We start from the raw sequence: 22,366 nt of genomic DNA on the forward strand, positions 1-22,366 counted from the left end.
TCCTGGTAGCATCACCATAGGAGAAAGGAAGTATTACACAGTGCCTACTGTAATGAATGAGCCATCAGCGATGCGCCAGGTCCTCCAGAATGGGAAAGTCCTTTATAGCCGTTCTGACTAATGAAAATGTGGGAAACCCAACTACCAACTCAGGATTCCATAACTGAGTATCTGACAAAATATTACCGTGTGCACGGCAAATTGTGCTCCAACCCAAGTGTCCAACAAGGCTAAAATCCAAGAGTCCATTGTACCTGTCCTAGGACATATGGTATCAGGCAAGCCCTTTATGTTCAAGAGCACCAAGAACAGACAACAAAAGGGAGTCTCCTCGGCAGTATTAAATTATTTCCTTAGTAAGAAGGAGGACATCTCCAGATGACATCTCATGAAGCACAGCTGTGCTCGGTTCAGTGAATGGATATCTATATAGATAGATCTATTGCAAAATTCAGCCCTAAGGTACTCCGCATATAGAGTATTCTCCTAAGGGAAGGCAGTTATTAATCTGGCAAGAAACTGTTTTGTCGCATTTTTTCTGTGTTTGCTGTTTCGGGCGTTACTGAATCTGAGTTGTGGGCGGCAGATGCCAGCAATATTTTAGGTATGGCTTTGAATGAAGCAGTGAGCCAAATAGTCAGTCAATCACAGGAACCACTTGTTTGGGCGACACCCCATAGTCAGGTGCATCTGCTTACTCATCTCTAACGCTGGTCCATGTCTAGCATAACTTATGGTTATATTGAAGACCCTTCCATAGAAAATATGACGTTTACCACCCAGGAGGACAATGTTGGTGAGAAACCAAAAATAAGGAAAATATAGATAACAAAAAAATACGTTTAGTGATGTGCTCTTCCATAGGAGTGGTAGTAGGAATATATCCGAGAGATGTTCCTTTAAAAAAAAAAAAAAAAAAAAAAGGAAAAAATACCCACACATGTCCACGAAAAGAGGTGGCACGTGCCCATAGAGTGGTCTATTAAGAAAGAGAACCACCTTTGAAAAAATGGTGCTTGGGTAGGTTTCAAAAATACAGACATACCCAACACAAATCCTGGCAGGCCCAATTGACACCAGTGTTACCAGAGCACAAGATGTAACGCTCATAAAGGGTGTCCAAAGATAGACCTTCCAAATCTTACCAAAAAAGTTGCACCGTAGCCAGATGATGATGACCAATAGTCGATAACCACCGACATCATGACTGGAAGAAAGTTTGTGAAGTTTAGGCAATCCAACTGTGGTGATCACCAGGAGTCATCGACCTGGAAAGGACTCCTAAATCCACAGTTCACATATGACTGAACTGTTATCGGATCTTCACAGAACCGGAGTGTGCAGGCCAAGCCCCGCTCGTAAATGTACACCTGCAGCAATAACCTCTTATCTCTTGGCCGATTATCAGGCCTTCCTTACTGTTTAGTAAATACTCGCATAGCATTTAGAAATATTCTAGATTCCTAACAGTTCGGCCGCACGGTCAGGTTCCTGCATGCAGTTTTGGAAGCTAAAATCAGGAGTGGTTCACAAAAGGAGAGAAAGCATAAAAAAGGACAAACAATTGTGCCTCTTTTTTTATTTTATTTACTCCTGGTTTTGGCTTCCAAAACTGCATGCAGAAACCTGACTGTGTGGTCTTACCCTTTGAGTCCAGAGCTGAGCGCTCATGCAGGGCATTCCCAGAAATTTCTTCAAAATTCCTTTGTTATTGAACAAAAATGATGCAACCATGGAAAGTATGTAGAAATCTCCAGATAAGCTAGCTGTAGGCCCCACTAGTCAGGGATGTGCCTAGTAGGCATTCAATTTTGAACGGATAGATCTAAAAAAAACAAAAAAACAGGATACAGTTTGGGCATTTTTGTGATTAAGGCCAGAATGACAAAGCCTTGATATGGCCACATTTTCATGTCCAATCAGCTCTACTGAAGAGAACTAAGATCACCACATGAGTCCGTTTCAGCTGAACCCTATGATCATGTGAACTTGTAAGCCAGTTTCAAAACACACTTTATTTCTACACATTAATAAAAGCAAAAAATCTACAGTTCCTACTCAGATCACACATCAAAAACCGACCCGATCTATTTGGAGGACATGCCCTAAGCTACAAATATGATTTTTTTTTCTAAGCGAGTATATGTCATTTTTTATATACATAGACTACAATGTCATCTCTCTTTCAGCTACTGAAGATAGTATAACTATATTTTGGATTTCCATTATCTATAAAGTTATTAAAAATAAAAAATGGAAGTTAGAGAAAGCTTCTGAACACTGAGGAAGCCAACCTGCCCCTGAGAAGCGAGTAATCCCCAACCGAGGACCAGCATGAAGAATATGCAATCACATTGCATTGTCTTCATGTTTATCTCAAAACAGGAACATGTTCCGTGAGTCATAGAAATCATTAATTCTATTCAGCGGGGAAAATAGCATCCATTCTTAAGCTGCAAGCCATGCATTTGCCTTCCCAATTCTTCACAATGGCAAAAAAATAAAAAATTACATTCAAGCATTCTGCAACTCCTGACTTATCGATGTATGGCAGCCGCCTCTAACAATTTAGAACGCAGGGAAAAAAAAAATATATATATATATAGCGTCAATTACTGGCCCTGGATGGTGATTGCAATTATATCACCAAGGATCTTGACAATAAGAGAGGGACTTGTTTCCGCACAGCTGTTTGGTGAAGTTCAGTGTCTTAAACTATAGATCCAAAAACATTCCCAAAAAGGACCACCTAGCAGGTTACATGGGCAGTACCCACTTAAATGCACCAGCCAGCAAAACATTGATTTGCATGAAAGACAGAATTGTGTATGTTCCGAAGATGGGAATTTATGACTACAAGGCTTGTGTAGTGCATGAATGTTGATGACCTATCCTGAGGATATTTCATCAATATCAGATCGGTAGGAGTCCAAATCCCGGCACCAACGCCAATCAGCAGTTTTAGGAGGTAGCGGTGTTTGTGCGATCGTTGCTTCAAAATTACCTTCACCGCCCGTTGGTAGAGGCAGCACAGTGTAATTACACAAACGAGACAACTTTAGGTAATTTTGAAGTGGAACTTCCATGAGCGCCGCTACCTCCTAAAACCGTGGATCGAGGGGGGTGCCAGACCTCCGCCGATCTAATATTAATGATCTATCCTGAGGATACTTCATCAGTATCTTTCCACTACACAACCCCTTTCAGAGATAGGTAATGCAAAAAACAAGCTGCACAGCCACCCAATGGGATGAATGATTTAGAATTCTAAAAAATGAAGCCATTTTGCACAGTCTTGCGTGTATCTTTTTGTGTATACAGCTCCTATGCATGCTTATATACCTCTATGGTGGCAGACTTACAATTTATATTTCACTGTTGGCACGAAAAAGGGCAGAGAGTTTGGAGTAACAATGACCACAAGGTTTATACAATAGAAGGTCATGGTGACTTCTTCAAATGTTGCCGCAAGCTAAATTTTAAAACTGCTCCCTTTATTTATGGTCTAGACACCTTTGTCCTTAATGAATGAAGGACAGGTTTTTTAATTTTTTTTAAAGGAATCTCATGAAATGAAAAAGGGTCACCAAGCAGCTCAACACAACGGGTCCAGCTTTTGAAACCAATGGCGATTGGCTGGTATACTAGGGAAAATTGCAACCATCCATCCATTTTTTTCCTACAGTGATCGCTCACTACAGGAGAAATGTACGTGAAGGTAATTCAATTGCTCTCCACCGAGCACAGGACTCCCTCTATGACATCCATATCTCATAAAAAGGGTCCAACTTCTGAAACCAATGGTGATCAGCTGTTATGGCAAGGAAAGTTGCAACCATCCATTTTTCCCTACAGTGGCCACTACAGGAGAAATATAGTATTACATGGCAGTCATTCAATGGCTCTTCACTACGAGCACAGGACCCCCTGTATAATGTTCATAGCTCAAAAAAAGGCTTACAGAAGGGGGGGGGGGGGGGGGGGGGGGGGGGGGGGGGGGGGGGGAGTCTTAGTGAGAACTAAAACTAATGCTATGCATTAGCCAGATCTCTGGAGAGAAAATAAAATGTAATAATGCCTGGCTGACTTTAATAATTTTCAGACATGTTCATGTCACAATCTAATCAACAGACTATTGTTTTACTTTGCAGGTGCAAGCAAGCAAATAGAAGAAGAGAGAGAATGAGGACAACTTGAACATTTTATGTACATTCCCAATATAATGAGCTCTTTAGGCAAAGAGAGCCAAGTGTCTTCATCTGGTCTCCACAGACCCATAAGATATATGTAGATAAGACTCATTCTGCGTACAAGTAGATGTTCTGGGTAAATCCCAGGGGTCCTGAAGCCAATTGACTACTGCTACTCATGAGGTCAAAAAGGAACTTCAAGGAAGCACAAATCACATCTGAACTCATACTCAGTGGAGCCCCATCAAACTCCGGTAATGGTATCTGAAGTCTGCCTTCTCTAAAAGAAAGGTGAAGCCAGTAGAATTCTCAGAAGTGGAAAACCTATTAACGGGTTTGTCCATGATAACTAAAACATGGCCGTTTCCTTTTAAAAACAGCACTACAGACGTCCACAGGTTGTGGGCGACATTGCAGCTCAGCCCGTTCAGTTCAACAGAGAAGAGTTGCAATACCAGACAACTCACAGTCTTTGGAAGAGAGTAGCTATGTTTTTTCTAAACCTGGACAAACCCTTTAAATGGCACTAGGAGAATAGGAATTATTAGAGTGGAAGATTCTGCCTAAAGCTCCTCATTGTTTTAAAGGGGTTTTCCAGCTCCTGATACGATGACCTATCCTCAGAGGGGGTTTGAAACCCCACACCTCCATCAATCAGCTATACCCTGCAGCCTCCGATCCTGGAACAAACACTTTCAATGGAACAGGAAGCACAGCTCCGTTTAAAGTGTAGTGGCCGTGCCGGGTTACTGCACCTTATTCACTTCAATGGGAGATGAGTTACAGTAACGCAGCATGGCTACTAAACTTTAAATGGAGCTGTGCTTCCTGCTCCATTCAAAGTGCGAGCGTCGGATCCATTCTGTTCTCAAGCAACAGGGGGAAGTCAGAGTCCAGACCCCCTTGTAGTCCACCACCTGAAACTGAGCACACTGTCAGACTAAAGACTTTGAAGACATACTGTACATATAGGAAGCTGCTACCAGACCTCAGCAGACTGATGGACAAGGTAGAGCATGATGAACATGAGCTGGCCAACTAAACTTTAATGTCTTTGGTTTTATAACTGAAGAAAAAGAATTCCATAAGCCTTGGGCCTCTTGCACACAAACGTTGCGATCCCCAATGCACAGGACAGATGCACAATTTGCTGTCCCCAATGCACGGGCAACGTCCGTGCGGCGGCCGGGACGGATTGAGACCCATTCAACATGAATGGGTCTGTGATCCGTCCGCACTGTAAAAAATAAATAAATAGAACAAGTTCTATTTTTTTGCGGTGCGGAGGCACAGACATAAACACCACGGAAGTACTCCGTAGTGCTTCCGTGGGATTCCGATCCGTGCTTCCGTTCCTCATTTCCGTGATTGCGGAGTGCACACGGGCCGGCCACATGCGGGCAGCAATACGGCCACACAACGTTCATGTGCAAGAGGCGTTGGTGGAAGCAAGTGGATAAATACCTCAGTACTAGGTCAGTGACATAAGTCCTCAGTCTCACCTGATTTTCTAGTTTGTATACCTTCAAAACAGCAGTCATAAAAGTTTATGAACCAGAATATCTGGTAGGGATGTTGCTCTCTCCCATAATTGTCCTGAAGAACGTAAAAACTTTCCCGAGGGCAGAACACAAAAACAGCAAATCAAATCCAGATGGGAATCCTCAGCGTACGACTCTCCGAAGCCTCACTACTAGGGCTATTTGCCCTACGCCTGCTTAATACAATCAGTACGTTTTAATCACAGATAAGGCAGCAATGAAGGGAAGCTGTAATGTAATTACTACATCCCTTAATGACTTCATCAATTATGTCACTTTAGACCTAAACCACTAGTGTGGAAACAGATTTTTCAGTCATCTTGCCCTCAAAGCAGACAATGTATAATTTAAAGTGTGACTGTCATTCTTCTTTTTTTTTGTAATTTATAGGGGCAGTGATAGACCATTTTTGTAATATACTTTAATTACTGAAATTTTACATTTCTATGAGAAAAATAGCTCTACAGTGGCCCATTTTGAGCATTAGCGACGCTCCTCTGTCTTCTGTTTACATAGCTTTGGAGACTTGTTCAACATTGTGTTATGTAAACAGAAGACAGAGGAGCGTTGCTAAGGCTCAAAATGGGCCACTTTAGAGCTATTTTTCTCATAGAAATGTACAATTTCAGTAATTAAAGTATACTACAAAAATGGTCACTATCACTGCCCCTATAAATTACAAAAATAAAAAAAGTAATGACATTTACACTTTAAGAGCCTGTGGATGTTTCATTAATTTTAGTTTTTTCTTATAAGGGATTTTTGGGAACAGATCTACATTCTTGGGAGTAGTTTTTGTCTCTGGAGGACCTGACCTGCCCTGTATTAAAAAGACAACCCACTGATGTGAATGGGAGTTTTGTAATGCTTTATTTCTCCTGTGGTGGCGCTGCAGGGGATTTAAACACTTTTAGATGTCCCCATACAAATGATCGTTGGTGGTCCCAACCACTTGTGATTTGCTTATAGTCAAGTGACCTTTTCAACATGTAGAGCAGGGCTCGACAAATCCCAGGCGCCAGGTCGCCATGGCGACCAGGAATTTGGTCCTGGCGCTTGGGTATTTGTCAGCCCGTTTTCAAAGATGCGCTCTCGGCGCGCACCATGTTCTCCTGAGCCGGCACAGTGGAGAAGGAGAGGAGTCCCTCCCTCCCTACTGTGCGCGGTTGCCGCTGACCACCAATGAGTACAGAGTAGGAGGAGCAGGGGAGGGACTGTGGCCACTGCGCCACCAATGAATGCCTGAATACCAATGTGCCGGCCATATCCCGGCCCCTATGACTGCACGCTGTGATCATCGCGATTAACCCCTCAGTTGAGGGGTTAATCGCGGGGATCACAGCATCCTGTCAGTGGTCGGGTGCCGGGAATGTTTGTCTGCATTGGTGGCAGTGGGCAGTTCAGATCAAAGTCCCAGCAGTGTAATGCTGGGGCTCCGATCGGTTACCATGGCAGCCAGGAGTCACGCTACTGAAGTCCTGGCTGCCATGGTATGTTAGTGAGCAGCATTATACTCACGTGCGCCGTGGCCGCCGGTCGCTCCTTCTTCTGTCTGTGCGGCTCATTGCTAATGCTTATAGCATAAGCAATGCGCCGCACAGACCTATGAGAAGGAGCTCCCGGCGATCACGGCGCACGTGAGTATAATGCTGCTCACTAACATACCATCGCAGCCAGGACTTCAGTAGCGTCCTGGCTGCCATGGTAACCGATCGGAGCCCCAGCATTACACTGCTGGGACTCCGATCGGAACTGCCCACTGCCACCAATGATTAATACTGGGGAGGGAGGGGGGGTGGGTTTGTTACCAGAGGGGGCTGATAAGAGGGAGAGGCTGGAGGGGCTGATCAGAGGCTGGAGGGGGCTGATCAGAGGCTGGGGGGCACATGATAGGCTGGAGGGGCTGATCAGAGGCTGGAGGGCACATGATAGGCTGGCTGCCATGGTCAGCTCCCTGCTGTTGTGTGCACAGGGCAGCAGGGAGAGTGTAAAGTCCTATTCACCCTAATAGAGCTCTATTAGGGTGAATATGACAAGGGTTCTATCCCTTAAGGAGGCTAATAGTTATTAAATAAAAAAAATAAAAAAGTTTAAACCCCCCCCCCCCCCCAAATATAGAAAACAATATATCGCGATATATATCGCATATTGCACATGCTTAAAATTATATCGCAATATAGATTTTATGACGCGGCTCCGCCTGGCTCCTAACTTTTTTAGCTGGCTCCTAGATTCCAAGGAAATTTGTCAAGCCGTGATGTAGAGACCGTTAAAAGTAGAGAACCCTTTTAAAGGGAACCTGTCATCACCTTTATGCTGCCCATACTAACAGCAGTATAAAGTACAGACAGGAGAGTTGATTTCAGCGGTCTGTCATTTATAAGTTAAAAGTAAGTGGTTGCCGAGAACCAACATCACAATCATTGCAGACTGGGCCTGGAAAAGAGTCCCGGCCACCTGAGAAGAGTCCTGGTTATTCATGAATTCCTGCTCTCCCTGCTGATGACTGACAGTCTAATACCTAGTTTTCTCGCTTTCTGTCTAGGAGAGAACTGATAACCATCAGCAGATGGGCGAGGAGAGCAGGAGATTAGGAATAACCAGGACTCTTCTCAGGTATTTGACTCTTTAAGGCCTGGGCTGCAGTGATTATGATGCTGGTTCTCGGCAACCTCTTACTTTTAGCTGATGTGTGACACACCGCTGACATCAGCATTTCTGTCACTATGTTATGCTGCCCTCAGTGAGGTCACCATAAAGTTGATGACAGGTTTCCGTATGGCCCAAACAGAAATACGAGAAGGAATTTGGTTTCTTAGAGAACCCTTTCAGCCCTGAGATGCCTTTGTGACCCCACAGTCAGGTCCTTCACGTCTTCCATTATTGTATTTTCCAGCGCGCTGAACGTTCATAAGACAATGGTACACCTGAAGAAATACACAATGAAGCGGAGAATTCTGTACACAAATTAGACCTCTCCGACGCGGTTTATTACTATATTACCGCTCCCAAATGTGCAACGTTAACAGCAGCAAAAAACAAACAGGTTTATTACAATTTTAAGCATCAAGTTTCCATTTCCTGTCACATAAACCAACACAACGGGAGACATGAAGGGGCGCCGTAATTAAAACACAACCGCGTCAAATATACACCGTAGTGAGATAAAAGTAAATGACATCAGGTAAATCACATCAAGAGGGGAAAATGCAGCAGATGACATTTAATGCAGACGTATGTTGAGATACCTGCAGGCTTATCGTGGGGCTTGGAAGCTTATTAATTAGAGCGGTGATGACGAGGAGTCGTGAGCAAAGCGAGGTCGGTGACTGAATCACTGCACGAAGCGCCTGGGCGCAACGGAATAATAAAAACATACTATGGGCCTCCTGTATAAAGCTAATGCAGAGCAGAATACACGACAGATACATAACGGATTACCTAATGCAGCGCCTATACGCTACTATGGGCCCATACCAAACCTTCCCGTGCCTCAGATCGCCTACAGAGACATGTTGCTCCATTCAAATGGGGAATATGAGCCCCGACGAACAGACACTTAGGGTCCATTCACACGTCCGTGGTGTATTGCGGATCCGCAATACACCGGGCCACACATGGCCGGCACTAAATAGAGAAGTCCTATTCTTGTCCGTAGCTGCGGACAAGAATAGGACACGCTATATTTTCTTGCCGAGCTGCGATCCGGAAGTTCGGGGCCGCGCTCCGGAAATGCGGATGCGGAGAGCACAGTGTTTTTGTTTTTTGCAGATCCATTATAACAAGGCCTGTCCTTGTCCGCAAAACGGACAAGAATAGGACATGTTCTCTCTTTTTTGCTGGGCTACAGAAGGTGCTGTCTGCATTTTCTTTTCGGACCCATTAAAATGAAGGGGTCCGCAACTGATCCGCAAAAAAATTAAAAATAAATAAATGGAACGGACAAGGAAACAAAATACATGGGTGCATGAGGCCTTACAACTATGCTCACACATTATACGTTAAATGGAGGTCATAAACCTGATGCGAGCATTGCCTTCAAGAGATTGCTTCTTTTTGCCAGCTCTACTGAATTCCCCGTTAGGGTACGGCCACGCCGCCGGGTTTACGGATGCCGTTTTGGAAGCCAAAATCAGAAGTGGATCATAAAAGCAGAGAACCAAGGCTGCACCAGGAGACCTGACTGTGTGGCCGAACCCTCACATTACAAGTAACTGACAGGGGTGGGGGTCCTCCATTAAACACAGTCAAGCCAAGGACCATGCTGGAGGACCATAAGATATGCGACACTGGAATTAGTGGAGACTGTCTAATGCTTTTAAGGGAGTTATGCCATGAAAACAACTAAGATAGGCTGCACAGTGATGGCTAACCTCCAGCACTCCCGCTGTGGTGAAACTACGACTCCCAGCATGCTCTATCCATTTCTAAGGAGTTCTGAGAACAGCCAAGCAAGTGTACATCTTGGGAGTCGTAGTTCTACCACAGCTGGAGTGCCGGAGGTTAGCCATCACAGGGACAGGGGATAAATGTGACTGCTGGGGTCTGCCGATCACGAGAGCAGGGGCCCGTGCTCCCTGTTTGAGTGGGACTATGGGACACAAGCGGGAAGGACTAGGCCCCTGTTCTCATGATTGGCACGCCCCCCAGTGGTCAGACCCCTGCTGATCACACACTTATCCACTGACCACAGGATAGAGAAGTGGTCTTCATGGGACAACCACTGGAGCTACTGGGTGAAACCAGCAGGGGCTGTGTGTGACAGGCCCCCCGGCCCCCCCCAATGATCACCCGATCTGTGGGTTACTCACAACCTGAAAAGAGCCTGTTCAAGCACGACAATGGGGGTCATTTGATACACCCTGCGCTGCCAGATGATGCGCCTAATTTACGGTGAGGCGCAGGCCTTGTCATAATTTGGCGCATCCTCCGCCTGGAGTAGATTTCAAGCGTCATTTACCCCAGTTTCCCGGTGTAAATGATAGTACGTTTGCTTGGGCTCATTTCCCAGACTCCAACACTCCCTAGTGTTAAGAGCGACATGAAAACAGGGGCTTGTAACTTGTTTCATGCCAAAATGCCGTTAGTAAATGACCCCCCAATACCTTTACGCCCAACGCCTCCTCCTGACTGGGAGATTACATCATAGCACTGAGGACCACATAAAAGCATCAAAATCATATCAACTGGATTTTAGATTATAGTACGTGATATCAGGATGCCAGAACCTGTTAGATTATGGTCCAAAATTCCATCTAAACCCGAGAGGAAACTTCTGAATAATTTACAATTTTCTAACTCCTGGGGATTATACAGTGTCCTCCAACTTCAATCTGTCCTCGCTGTCCAGCAGTTGAATAGCGTCGGCAATCAATCATTCACGTATCCCCACACAAAATGAATGGCTGCCCTCCCCAGAGAGAGAGAGAGTCACCAGGAGCAGTCTCCGGGGTGATCGCCCGCAACGGTCAGACTGAGGCGTGCAGCGCTGTGTACCTTGTAAGAATGGCCAGCTGGGGGGGGAGGGGCGGACAAGCATTCTCAGGGCTGAAATCACACTTGTGATATAATTGCAGTTTGTGATGGCAGCCTACAATAATTGCTGCCTCCTCCGCGCTCTCTTCTCCGTGTCGCTGCCTAGCGCAATAACACTGGCTAATAGACACATCCTCTGCAGCCCCCGACGTATCAGGAGACGCCACTTCCACCAATATACACTGGATCAACAGGGCGCCCTGCCAATATCATCAATACAATAGTCAATGTAAGAGTTCAGTCATTTCTATGTAGTCGCGTGGAACGTGGCGCACTAATGACGCCAATCACCAGCACACGCAGGTGACAGGCTACACCTGATGTAGTAGAGGCTTTCCGATTTAAAGGGGTTGGCACACATCAGACATCGATGGCCTATTGCTAGGATAAGAGTGCGTCCCGGAGGTAGTACCTGCGCCTAGACTGGGGTTCCCCAAAGTGAAGGAGAGCGCACCGCGCATGGCAGTTCCAATAACAGCGAATAAAAAAAACGTCCAGCGCGAACCGACTCTTTCAAGTCGCTTTGGTCTTTACTCGTGTTCCTTGAGAATACATCCAGTGAACAATCTCTCTACTTCCTGGAGATACTGTTCACTTGATGTATTCTCAAGGAACACGAGTAAAGACCAAAGCAACTTGAAAGAAACGGTTCGCGCTGGACGTTTTTTTATTCGCTATGAAATCCACGGTGAGCCTGCACTAAGGGTAGAAGAGAGGCGAGCTGGATTTACTTTTCTCCGTTCCAATATCACCCAAGCGGGCGCACTTGGCCAGGTTAGAAAGTCCCATAATGGAGGGCGTACGGCGTATACACGGCCACCTCACTCTATTTTCAGGACTCCCGTTGCGGTGAATGGAGGGTGGCTGCGCTCTGCTTCACTTCAGGTGGGCCCATTCTGGAGATGCCCCCACCTCTGGTACCCGCACCTCTCTGACAGTGATAACACATCCAAGCCATATGCAATCCATTATCGCAGATAGGAATAGCCCTTTAAGTCCGTGTACCCCTTGGATTAACTTAAAGGACATGTAACTTTTTTTTAAACCCACCGCACTGTTACATGACAAACGTCAACGGACCGCCTAAGCGTCCGTTTTCTGAATTATATAATTCCGTGATAAATCAGTACGATTGGCAGTTTTAAACGAATTAAATGCAGATATATAATAATCGCTCTATGACGGTCTATTCAGATACGCAGCCTCTTTAGTATGCAACATTGAGATCTGCAAAGGTGATACAGATAAGTTCCTGATGATACATGGGGTCTGCACTGATCAGCATACACAGGGCAACTACATCAAAGTAGCAGAGCTGCAGCCCCATGTGGGAAAGTTCTCAGCACAGGGGAGCCCATTGCAGGGGCAGCATGGTCTCCAGGGGGGTCCTTACCTTGTGTGTTGTGCTGGTTGTTCTCCATGACACAGGGGTCCGCACTGTTCAGCTCAGCCAGTCTCCTGTTGGTGGCCGTCAGCTCAGATCTCAGGTTAGTCACCTCCTGGCTCGCGGACTGTATGGCCCCATCTATTCTGAGGGCCAGCTGCTTGTTATCCTCCATCATTTGCAGGATGTTGGCCTGGGGAGAGAGGAGACAGAGAGCAGCATGGTGGGTACGAGGCGCACACACACCGGGAGCTGTGCGAGGCAACGAGTCCACTGAAGGAATGAGCAGCACTGCAGGAGACACAGCACCTCCTCTCCAAAGGACACGGCGCACATGACACGCTCGCTTTAAATGGAGCCTACCAATGCGAAATAGGGGAGCCCGCGTTTCGTTTTCTGAACATTGCGGCTGTAAAGCGTTGTCGGCTGCATTTCTGTGACATGGAATGACGTGAATGTCCCTAAAGAAATGTCTTACATTGTATCCCAGAACAGGAGGCGATAAAATGAAAGCGTCGTATAACACAGCCTTACTTGTCTCCCCCCTCCTGAGCGGCAATGTTGGTGGCTCCCTCTCTTTCCCTTGTAAATCACGGCTACAAACTCATGAGCGCAGTTTCTTGGCTTCGTTTTCTCCCGTGTTCATTATTTATTCAATGCTGAGTCCCCAAGACAAACCATTTCCCAGGATGGGGAGGGGGAGCGCGGGAGGCACAAGGACCCGGGGGGAGAAGGCGGAAGGCACAGAGGGAGGCATTTGTTCGCAATGTCGCAGGGACGGGTTCTGGCGCTGTGTGCAGGGACATTTCAGTGATGGCTGCTACTTTTAATGTGGGGACTAAAGACAGATGTAATATGGGCGCAGGCAGGGTCTGTCCTGGGAGAACTGAGTGTGGGCATTGTCTGACTGGCACACGTTATCATTCATAGTGTTATGGAACTAATAATGGGAGCACTGGCTGAAACTGATAATGGGAGCACCCTGTGTGGCACTGATAATGGGAGCACTCTGATAATGGGAGCACTCTGCCCGCCACTGATAATGGGAGCACTCTGCCCGCCACTGATAATGGGAGCACTCTGGCACTGATAATGGGAGCACTCTGGCACTGATAATGGGAGCACTCTGTCTGACACTGATAATGGGAGCACCCTGTGTGGCACTGATAATGGGAGCGCTTTTTCTGGTACTGATAATGGGAGCACCCTGTGTGGTACTGATAATGGGAGCGCTTTTTCTGGTACTGATAATGGGAGCACCCTGTGTGGTACTGATAATGGGAGCGCTTTTTCTGGTACTGATAATGGGAGCACTGGCCGCCACTGATAATGGGAGCACTCTGTCTGGCACTGATAATGGGAGCACTCTGATAATGGGAGCACTCTGGCTGGCACTGATAATGGGAGCACTCTGGCTGATACTGATAATGGGAGCACTCTGTCTGGCACTGATAATGGGAGCACTCTGTCTGGCACTGATAATGGGAGCACTCTGGCTGACACTGATAATGGGAGCACTCTGATAATGGGAGCACCCTGGCCTGCATTGATAATGGGAGCACCCTGCCTGGCACTGATAATGGGAGCACTCTGGTTGGCACTGATAATGGGAGCACTCTGATAATGGGAGCACCCTGGCCTGCATTGATAATGGGAGCACCCTGCCTGGCACTGATAATGGGAGCACTCTGGTTGGCACTGATAATGGGAGCACTCTGATAATGGGAGCACCCTGGCCTGCATTGATAATGGAGGCACTCTGCCTGGCATTGATAATGGGAGCACTCTGGCCTGCATTGATAATGATAGTGGGCATGAAGGCGTATGCCGGACTCCCCACCATGGTGACATTGAGCATGTTTTCCCTCTCCTTTTTTTCCCCTTTCTGTGCTTCCCATTTCTGCCATTTTATTTTACAGCTAAATCTGAGGTGAATTCATTGAAGGACTCTGATTGGTGCATCGTTGACTACCTGTTACTGGGGTACCTGTTTTCTGCCCCTCTTCTGATTGGCCAGTTGAGTCCCAGTGGCGGGAATTTGAAGTATTTATAGAAGTGGTCAGCGGGTCTGGAGCTTGTCCGTCGCTGAGCCTGTAAAGAAGAAGACGTCGTCCCGCCCACCCTACCTTACAAAAGTCGCGGTCCAGAATTAGAGGGGGGGTTAGTCACCCCCCTTTCCTGGGGGGACAATTATGGTTTTACTGATGGTTAAATGGTCATTTATTAATTGATTAATTATTTATGGTTTATTATTTTTATGTAAATTAACCCTTAATAAAGGACTGCAGCCATTTTGCACCATAATTCAGTTATTCGTCATTATTTCAGGTTAAGGCCTCTTGCACACGACCGTATGGCTTTTTCAGTATTTTGAGGTCCGCAAAAAATGGATCTGCAAAAAATACGGATGACGTAATGGGAGCACTCTGGCCGGCACTGATAATGGGAGCAGTCTGGCTGGCATTGATAATGAGAGCACTCTGGCAGGCACTAATAATGAGAGCACTCTGGCTGGTACTGATAATGGGACCATTCTGGGCGGTGCTGACAATGGGAGCACTCTGGCCGGCGCTGATAATGGGAGCATTCTTTCTGGCATTGATAATGGGAGCATTCTTTCTGGCATTGATAATGGGAGCATTCTTTCTGGCGCTGATAATGGGAGCACTGTGGCTGGCGCTGATAATGGGAGCACTCTGACTGGTAATGGGAGCACTCTGGCCAGAACTGATAATGGGAGTGCTCTGGAGCTGATAATGGGCGCACTCTGGCTGGCGCTGATAATGGGCGCACTCTGGCTGACGATAATGGGAGCACTAGCTGGAGCTGATAATGAAAGCACTCTGGCTGGAGCTGATGGGAGCGTTCTGGAGCTGATAATAAGCGCACTCTGGCTGGCATGGATAATGGGCACACTCTTGCTGGCACTGTAATGGGAGCACTCTGGCTGGCACTGATAATGGGAGCATTCTGGCTGGCATTGATAATGGGAGCAGTCTGTCTGGCACTGATAATTGGAGCATTCTGGCTGGCATTGATAATGGGAGCATTCTGGCTGGCATTGATAATGGGAGCACTCTGGCTGGCATTGATAATGGGAGCATTCTGGCTGGCATTGATAATGGGAGCACTCTGGCTGGCATTGATAATGGGAGCAGTCTGGCTGGCATTGATAATGAGAGCACTCTGACAGGCACTAATAATGGGAGCACTCTGGCCGGCACTGATAATGGGACCATTCTGGGCGGCGCTGATAATGGGAGCACTCTGGCTGGCACTAATAATGGGAGCACTCTGGCTGGTGCTGATAATGGGAGCACTCTGGCCGCCACTGATAATGGGAGCACTCTGGCTTGTGCTGATAATGGGAGCATTCTTTCTGGCATTGATAATGGGAGCATTCTTTCTGGCATTGATAATGGGAGCATTCTTTCTGGCGCTGATAATGGGAGCACTGTGGCTGGCGCTGATAATGGGAGCACTCTGACTGGTAATGGGAGCACTCTGGCCAGAACTGATAATGGGAGTGCTCTGGAGCTGATAATGGGCGCACTCTGGCTGGCGCTGATAATGGGCGCACTCTGGCTGACGATAATGGGAGCACTAGCTGGAGCTGATAATGAAAGCACTCTGGCTGGAGCTGATGGGAGCGTTCTGGAGCTGATAATAAGCGCACTCTGGCTGGCATGGATAATGGGCACACTCTTGCTGGCACTGTAATGGGAGCACTCTGGCCGGCACTGATAATGGGAGCATTCTGGCTGGCATTGATAATGGGAGCAGTCTGTCTGGCACTGATAATTGGAGCATTCTGGCTGGCATTGATAATGGGAGCATTCTGGCTGGCATTGATAATGGGAGCACTCTGGCTGGCATTGATAATGGGAGCATTCTGGCTGGCATTGATAATGGGAGCACTCTGGCTGGCATTGATAATGGGAGCAGTCTGGCTGGCATTGATAATGAGAGCACTCTGACAGGCACTAATAATGGGAGCACTCTGGCCGGCACTGATAATGGGACCATTCTGGGCGGCGCTGATAATGGGAGCACTCTGGCTGGCACTAATAATGGGAGCACTCTGGCTGGTGCTGATAATGGGAGCACTCTGGCCGCCACTGATAATGGGAGCACTCTGGCCGCCACTGATAATGGGAGCACTCTGGCCGCCACTGATAATGGGAGCACTCTGGCCGCCACTGTAATGGGAGCACTCTGGCCGCCACTGTAATGGGAGCACTCTGGCCGCCACTGTAATGGGCACTAATAATGGGAGCATTCTGGCTGGCATTGATAATGGGAGCATTCTGGCTGGCATTGATAATGGGAGCACTCTGGCTGGCATTGATAATGGGAGCAGTCTGGCTGGCATTGATAATGGGAGCAGTCTGGCTGGCATTGATAATGAGAGCACTCTGGCAGGCACTAATAATGAGAGCACTCTGGCTGGTACTGATAATGGGACCATTCTGGGCGGCGCTGACAATGGGAGCACTCTGGCCGGCGCTGATAATGGGAGCACTCTGGTTTGTGCTGATAATGGGAGCATTCTTTCTGGCATTGATAATGGGAGCACTCTGGCTGGCGCTGATAATGGGCGCACTCCGGCTGGCGCTGATAATGGGTGCACTCTGGCTGGCACTGATAATGGGAGTACTCTGGTTGGTGCTGATAATGGGAGCACTGTGGCTGGCGCTGATAATGGGAGCACTCTGACTGGTAATGGGAGCACTCTGGCCAGAACTGATAATGGGAGTGCTCTGGAGCTGATAATGGGCGCACTCTGGCTGGCGCTGATAATGGGCGCACTCTGGCTGACGATAATGGGAGCACTAGCTGGAGCTGATAATGAAAGCACTCTGGCTGGAGCTGATAATGGGAGCGCTCTGGAGCTGATAATAAGCGCACTCTGGCTGGCGTGGATAATGGGCACACTCTTGCTGGCACTGTAATGGGAGCACTCTGGCCGGCACTGATAATAAGATCACTCTGGCTTGCACTGATAATGGGAGCATTCTGGCTGGCATTGATAATGGGAGCAGTCTGTCTGGCACTGATAATTGGAGCATTCTGGCTGACACTAATAATGGGAGCACTCTGGCTGGCATTGGTGGGAGCAGTCTGGCTGGCATTGATAATGAGAGCACTCTGACTGGCACTAATAATGGGAGCACTCTGGCTGGCATTGATAATGGGAGCACTCTGGCCGGCACTGATAATGGGCACACTCTGGGCAGCGCTGATAATGGGAGCACTCTGTCTGGCACTCATAATGGGACCATTCTGGGCGGTGCTGATAATGGGAGCATTCTCGTTGGCATTAATAATGGGAGCACTCTGGCTGGCGCTGATAAAGGGGGCACTCTGGCTGACACTGATAATGGGAGTACTCTGGCTGGTGCTGATAATGGGAGCACTCTGGCTGGTAATGGGAGCACTCTGACCGGCACTGATAATGGGAGCACTCTGGCTGGCGCTGATAATGGGAGCACTCTGGCTGGAGCTGATAACGGGAGCACTCTGGCTGGCGCTGATAACAGGAGCACTCTGGCTGGCGCTGATAACAGGCGCACTCTGGCTGGCGCTGATAACAGGCGCACTCTGGCTGGTGCTGATAATAGGAGCACTCTGACCGGCACTGATAATGGGAGCACTCTGGAGCTGATAATGGGCGCACTCTGGCTGGCGCTGATAACAGGTGCACTCTGGCTGGCGCTGATAACAGGCGCACTCTGGCTGGCGCTGATAATGGGAGCACTCTGGCTGGTGCTGATAATGGGAGCACTCTGGCTGGTGCTGATAATGGGAGCACTCTGGCTGGAGCTGATAATGGGAGCACTCTGGCTGGAGCTGATAATGGGCACACTCTGGGTAGCGCTGATAATGGGAGCACTCTGGTTGGAGCTGATAATGGGCACACTCTGGGTAGCGCTGATAATTGGAGCACTGGCTGGCGCTGATAATGGGAGCACATTGGCCACATCATGTTCGTCTGAATGAGCCCAAGTCTATATTAACACAGGGCATTTTCCAAGTGTGTGACAGTCACTCCCGATAGCCCAATAGCCAACCAAGAGCTGCACAAAGAATATGGGGGCGGACAGATTTTTAGATTGGGTCCAGGAGTTTTGGGATGCAACCCTGGATTTTTCTCAGATGTGACATTATCCTGGACTAAATTTTAGCAAACCATATTTCTAGGGCAAGCTGCAGTTTTTGGTTTAGTGCCATTGCTGCCTTTTTATGTGGCAGTGCCACCCACTACTGCCCCCTGTGCATACAACATTATGGTGCAGCAAGCGTTCCTATGCAGCTGGACACCCATTGCTTCTGCCAATTAGATTTGACCCGAATTCTGGGGGCAGATTATACTAAGACACATGGCTGTAGTTTTGGTCTGCATCCAATCCACAATTTTTTGCTGATCGGATGCGGAGCCATTTGTTTCAGTGAGGCACTGTGTGCTGCCCGCATCTGCATCCCGCAAAGAAAATAGAACATGTCCTATTCTTGTCAGTGCATGAGCCCTAAGGCTGGTGTTTCCAGAGTTCCTAAGAAGCCCCCTGCAGTTAGGTGCACCTAACTTATTAAGAGGCGTAGAGCTCCTAATAAATGAGGCGCGTCTTTCAGCAGTCCATGCAACTAAATTTAAAGCAATCCCAGCTCTGAGCCACACCAAATTGAGATCAGAAATTCTCCCCCTCATATCACATGATGTCATCACAGGTCCTTCATCAGGACTTCTCTACACTTCTGAGCTTTGCCCCTTCCTGCACTAATCACATGTCATCACAAGTCCTTTACCAGGACTTCTCTATGCTTCTGAGCTTTGCCCCTTCCTGCACTAATCACATGATGTCATCACAGGTCCTTCACCAGGACTTCTCTCCACTTCTGAGCTTTGCCCCTTCCTGCACTAATCACATGATGTCATCACAGGTCCTTCACCAGGACTTCTCTTCACTTCTGAGCTTTGCCCCTTCCTGCACTAATCACATGACATCATTATGTGATGTCATCACAGGTTCTTCAGTTCTTGCAGTGTAGCAGATTGAGAGAACCAGGGGAACGTGCCTTCGGGGGCCTAATTGTAATTACGGTCCAGCCTCTACCTCACATGCTGAGCTTTACTCATTCATTTCTCCAATATGCTCTGCTATATTTATTTCAAGCTGGCGGCTCAGGGGTCATGTCCTTTCTGCTACAGTTCTCTCCCTGTCACTGCTGAGGAGGTGAATTTTTTTTTGTTGCTGAAGTTCTCTCCCTGTCACAGCTCAGGGGGTGTGACCTTTCTGCAACAGTTCTCTTCCTGTCCTAGCTAATGGACTTGTTCTTTCTGCTACAGCTCCCTCCCTGTCACAGCTCAGGGAGTGTGGCCTTTCTGCTGCAGCTCTCTTCCTGTCATAGCTCAAGGGTGTGTTCTTTCTGCTATAACTCTCTCCCTCTCACAGATGGGGGGGGGGGGGGTCCTTTCTGCTGCTGCTCTTTGGCTGTCATACCACAGGGGGTGTATCATTTCTGCTTTCTTCCTGTAACTGTCACAACTTCTAACAGTAGATATGGTTGGTAGCAGTTGGAGGATGGATGTGAGCATGTGTGACCACCTCAGAAGTGTTACTGAGGTGGACAGAGAAATAAGGAAGAGATCAGACGGCAGGTGGCGCTATACAGATACATTGTATTGAATAACTCAGTGGCTTTAGTAATTTTTTAATTACATGCAATTACAAAAATATTCAGATCCAGGTGCTGGTTTGTAAACTGCAGACTAGTTTTTGTGGGACAGCCCCTTTAAAACCCAACAAAGTTGATTCAACTGATGGCCACAGCCTGAGCCATATCCCAGTATACTGCCAGGTACAAGTCTCCAGCAGTTGGCGGAGGGTAAGAAAGAACCTTGTCAGGGTGCCATGTTACATAATGCCCCTCTTCTGCCAGTGATTCTGGTGAGTCGGATTATGTGTGGGTAAGAGGGACGGTGCCAGGAGATTTATCAAAATTGGTGTAAAGTAGAACTGGCTTAGTTGCCCATAGCAACCAATCAGATTCCACTTTTCATTTTCCAAAGGAGCTGTCAAAAATGAAAGGTGAAATCTGATTGGTTGCTGTGGGCAACTAAGCCAGTTCTACTTTACATCAGTCACAATTTTTACTCGAGTCGTGATCTCACATCTTACATACGTAGATGATAATTTGATGCTCACACCCATGTTGGTCAAATCCATCTGTAACACGTCTGGAGACGTCTCCTGCTGACATTCGTATAGATTTCCCGCATGTTTCCATCTACACAACAATTTTCTGCATGTGCGAACACTGGATGTTATAAGATGGAAAGACGTCAAGCAGAAATTAGAGGCTGCAGCAAGAATGTGCGTACGTGCTAATAATAATGACTTCTACTGGTTTACATCATAAGGCTACATGCAAACGACCGTATGTGTTTTGTGGTCCGCAAAAAAAAAAAACGGGGCTCCATTGTAACAATGCCTAAAACGGACAAGAATAGGACAGGTTATATTTTTTTTGCGGGGCTACGGAATGGATACACAGATGCGGAAAGCACACGGTGTGCTGTCTGCATTTTTTGCGGACCCATTGAAATGAATGGGTCTGTAGCCTATCCGCAAAAAAATCGGAACGGACATGGAAGCAAACGTTCGTGTGCATGTAGCCTAATAGTTATACACAAATGTAGCAGAGCTGTGTTGGTCAGGTGGTGATATGATGTGTTATCTTAAAGGGCATCTGTCATCAGATTTGTACCTATAACACTGGCTGACCTGTTACATGTGCGCTTGGCAGCTGAAGACATCTGTGTTGGCCCCATGTTCATATGTGCCCGATTGCTGAGAAAAATGATGTAATAATATATGCACATGAGCCTCTAGGAGCAACGGAGGCGTTACCATTACACCTAGAGGCTCTGCTCTCTCTGCATATACCGCACCGTCTGCACTTTGATTGACAGGACCAGGCAGTGAAAATGTGATCAACACCTGGACCTGCCAATCAAAGTGCGAAAGGCACAGCAGATGCAGAGAGAGCAGAGCCTCTAGGTGTAATGGTAACGCCCCTGTTGCTCCTAGAGAATCCATGGTCCACATTTGTAACCCAAGAATAGGACATGTTTTATCTTCTGCGGAACAGACACATGGATGCAGGAAGTATATGGAAGACGTCTGTGTGCTTCTGCAAACAAAAGAACATGTCCTGTTCTTGGGTACAAATGTGGACCATGGACCCATTGAAGTCAATGAATACACGCAGATGGCATCCGTATGGATCGCAAAATACCCCTTATGTGTATGTGGGTGTGCCAACTCTCCACCGACAGATGATGTCAGGGCAAACAATGATGGGGCATCTTGATTTCCAACACCTGATCTTTTTGATTTCAAGGAAGAACACATGCATTCTTGGCCAAACTGAGCATGCATGTGTATGAGGGAGGTGGAAAAAGAACATTTTTGGAGGTGTATGGGCACCTATATGGCCATAACACTCGGACCTCCTGCAATTATATTGAATGTTACTTAGATAACCATAGAACTCTATGGAGAACTATAGGAGGTCCCGGAATTGCAGTTAAAATACTGACGCGGCCATGTTGCGACAGCTGAACCCAGACTATTAGAGTAAGGTATGGGTCCCACACAGAAGGCCACAATGCATTGTGCAATGCTTAATGTGGTGTGTTTTTTATTTAATTAATT

General features: G+C 47.2%; 1 protein-coding gene across 1 annotated transcript in view; it reads right to left on the minus strand.

Annotated features, from left to right (window-relative positions):
* The window catches only part of KAZN (kazrin, periplakin interacting protein), a 182,906-nt gene extending 169,946 nt beyond the window's left edge, over positions 1-12,960 (minus strand). Inside the window, 1 exon segment of the mRNA XM_040428799.1 lies at positions 12,660-12,960. Coding sequence (XP_040284733.1) covers positions 12,660-12,828 — 169 coding nt within the window. The 5' untranslated portion in view covers positions 12,829-12,960.
* Positions 12,961-22,366: the final 9,406 nt, after the last annotated feature.

This window comes from Bufo bufo, chromosome 1, assembly GCF_905171765.1.
Source record: "Bufo bufo chromosome 1, aBufBuf1.1, whole genome shotgun sequence".
Classification (NCBI taxonomy): Eukaryota; Metazoa; Chordata; class Amphibia; order Anura; family Bufonidae; genus Bufo; species Bufo bufo.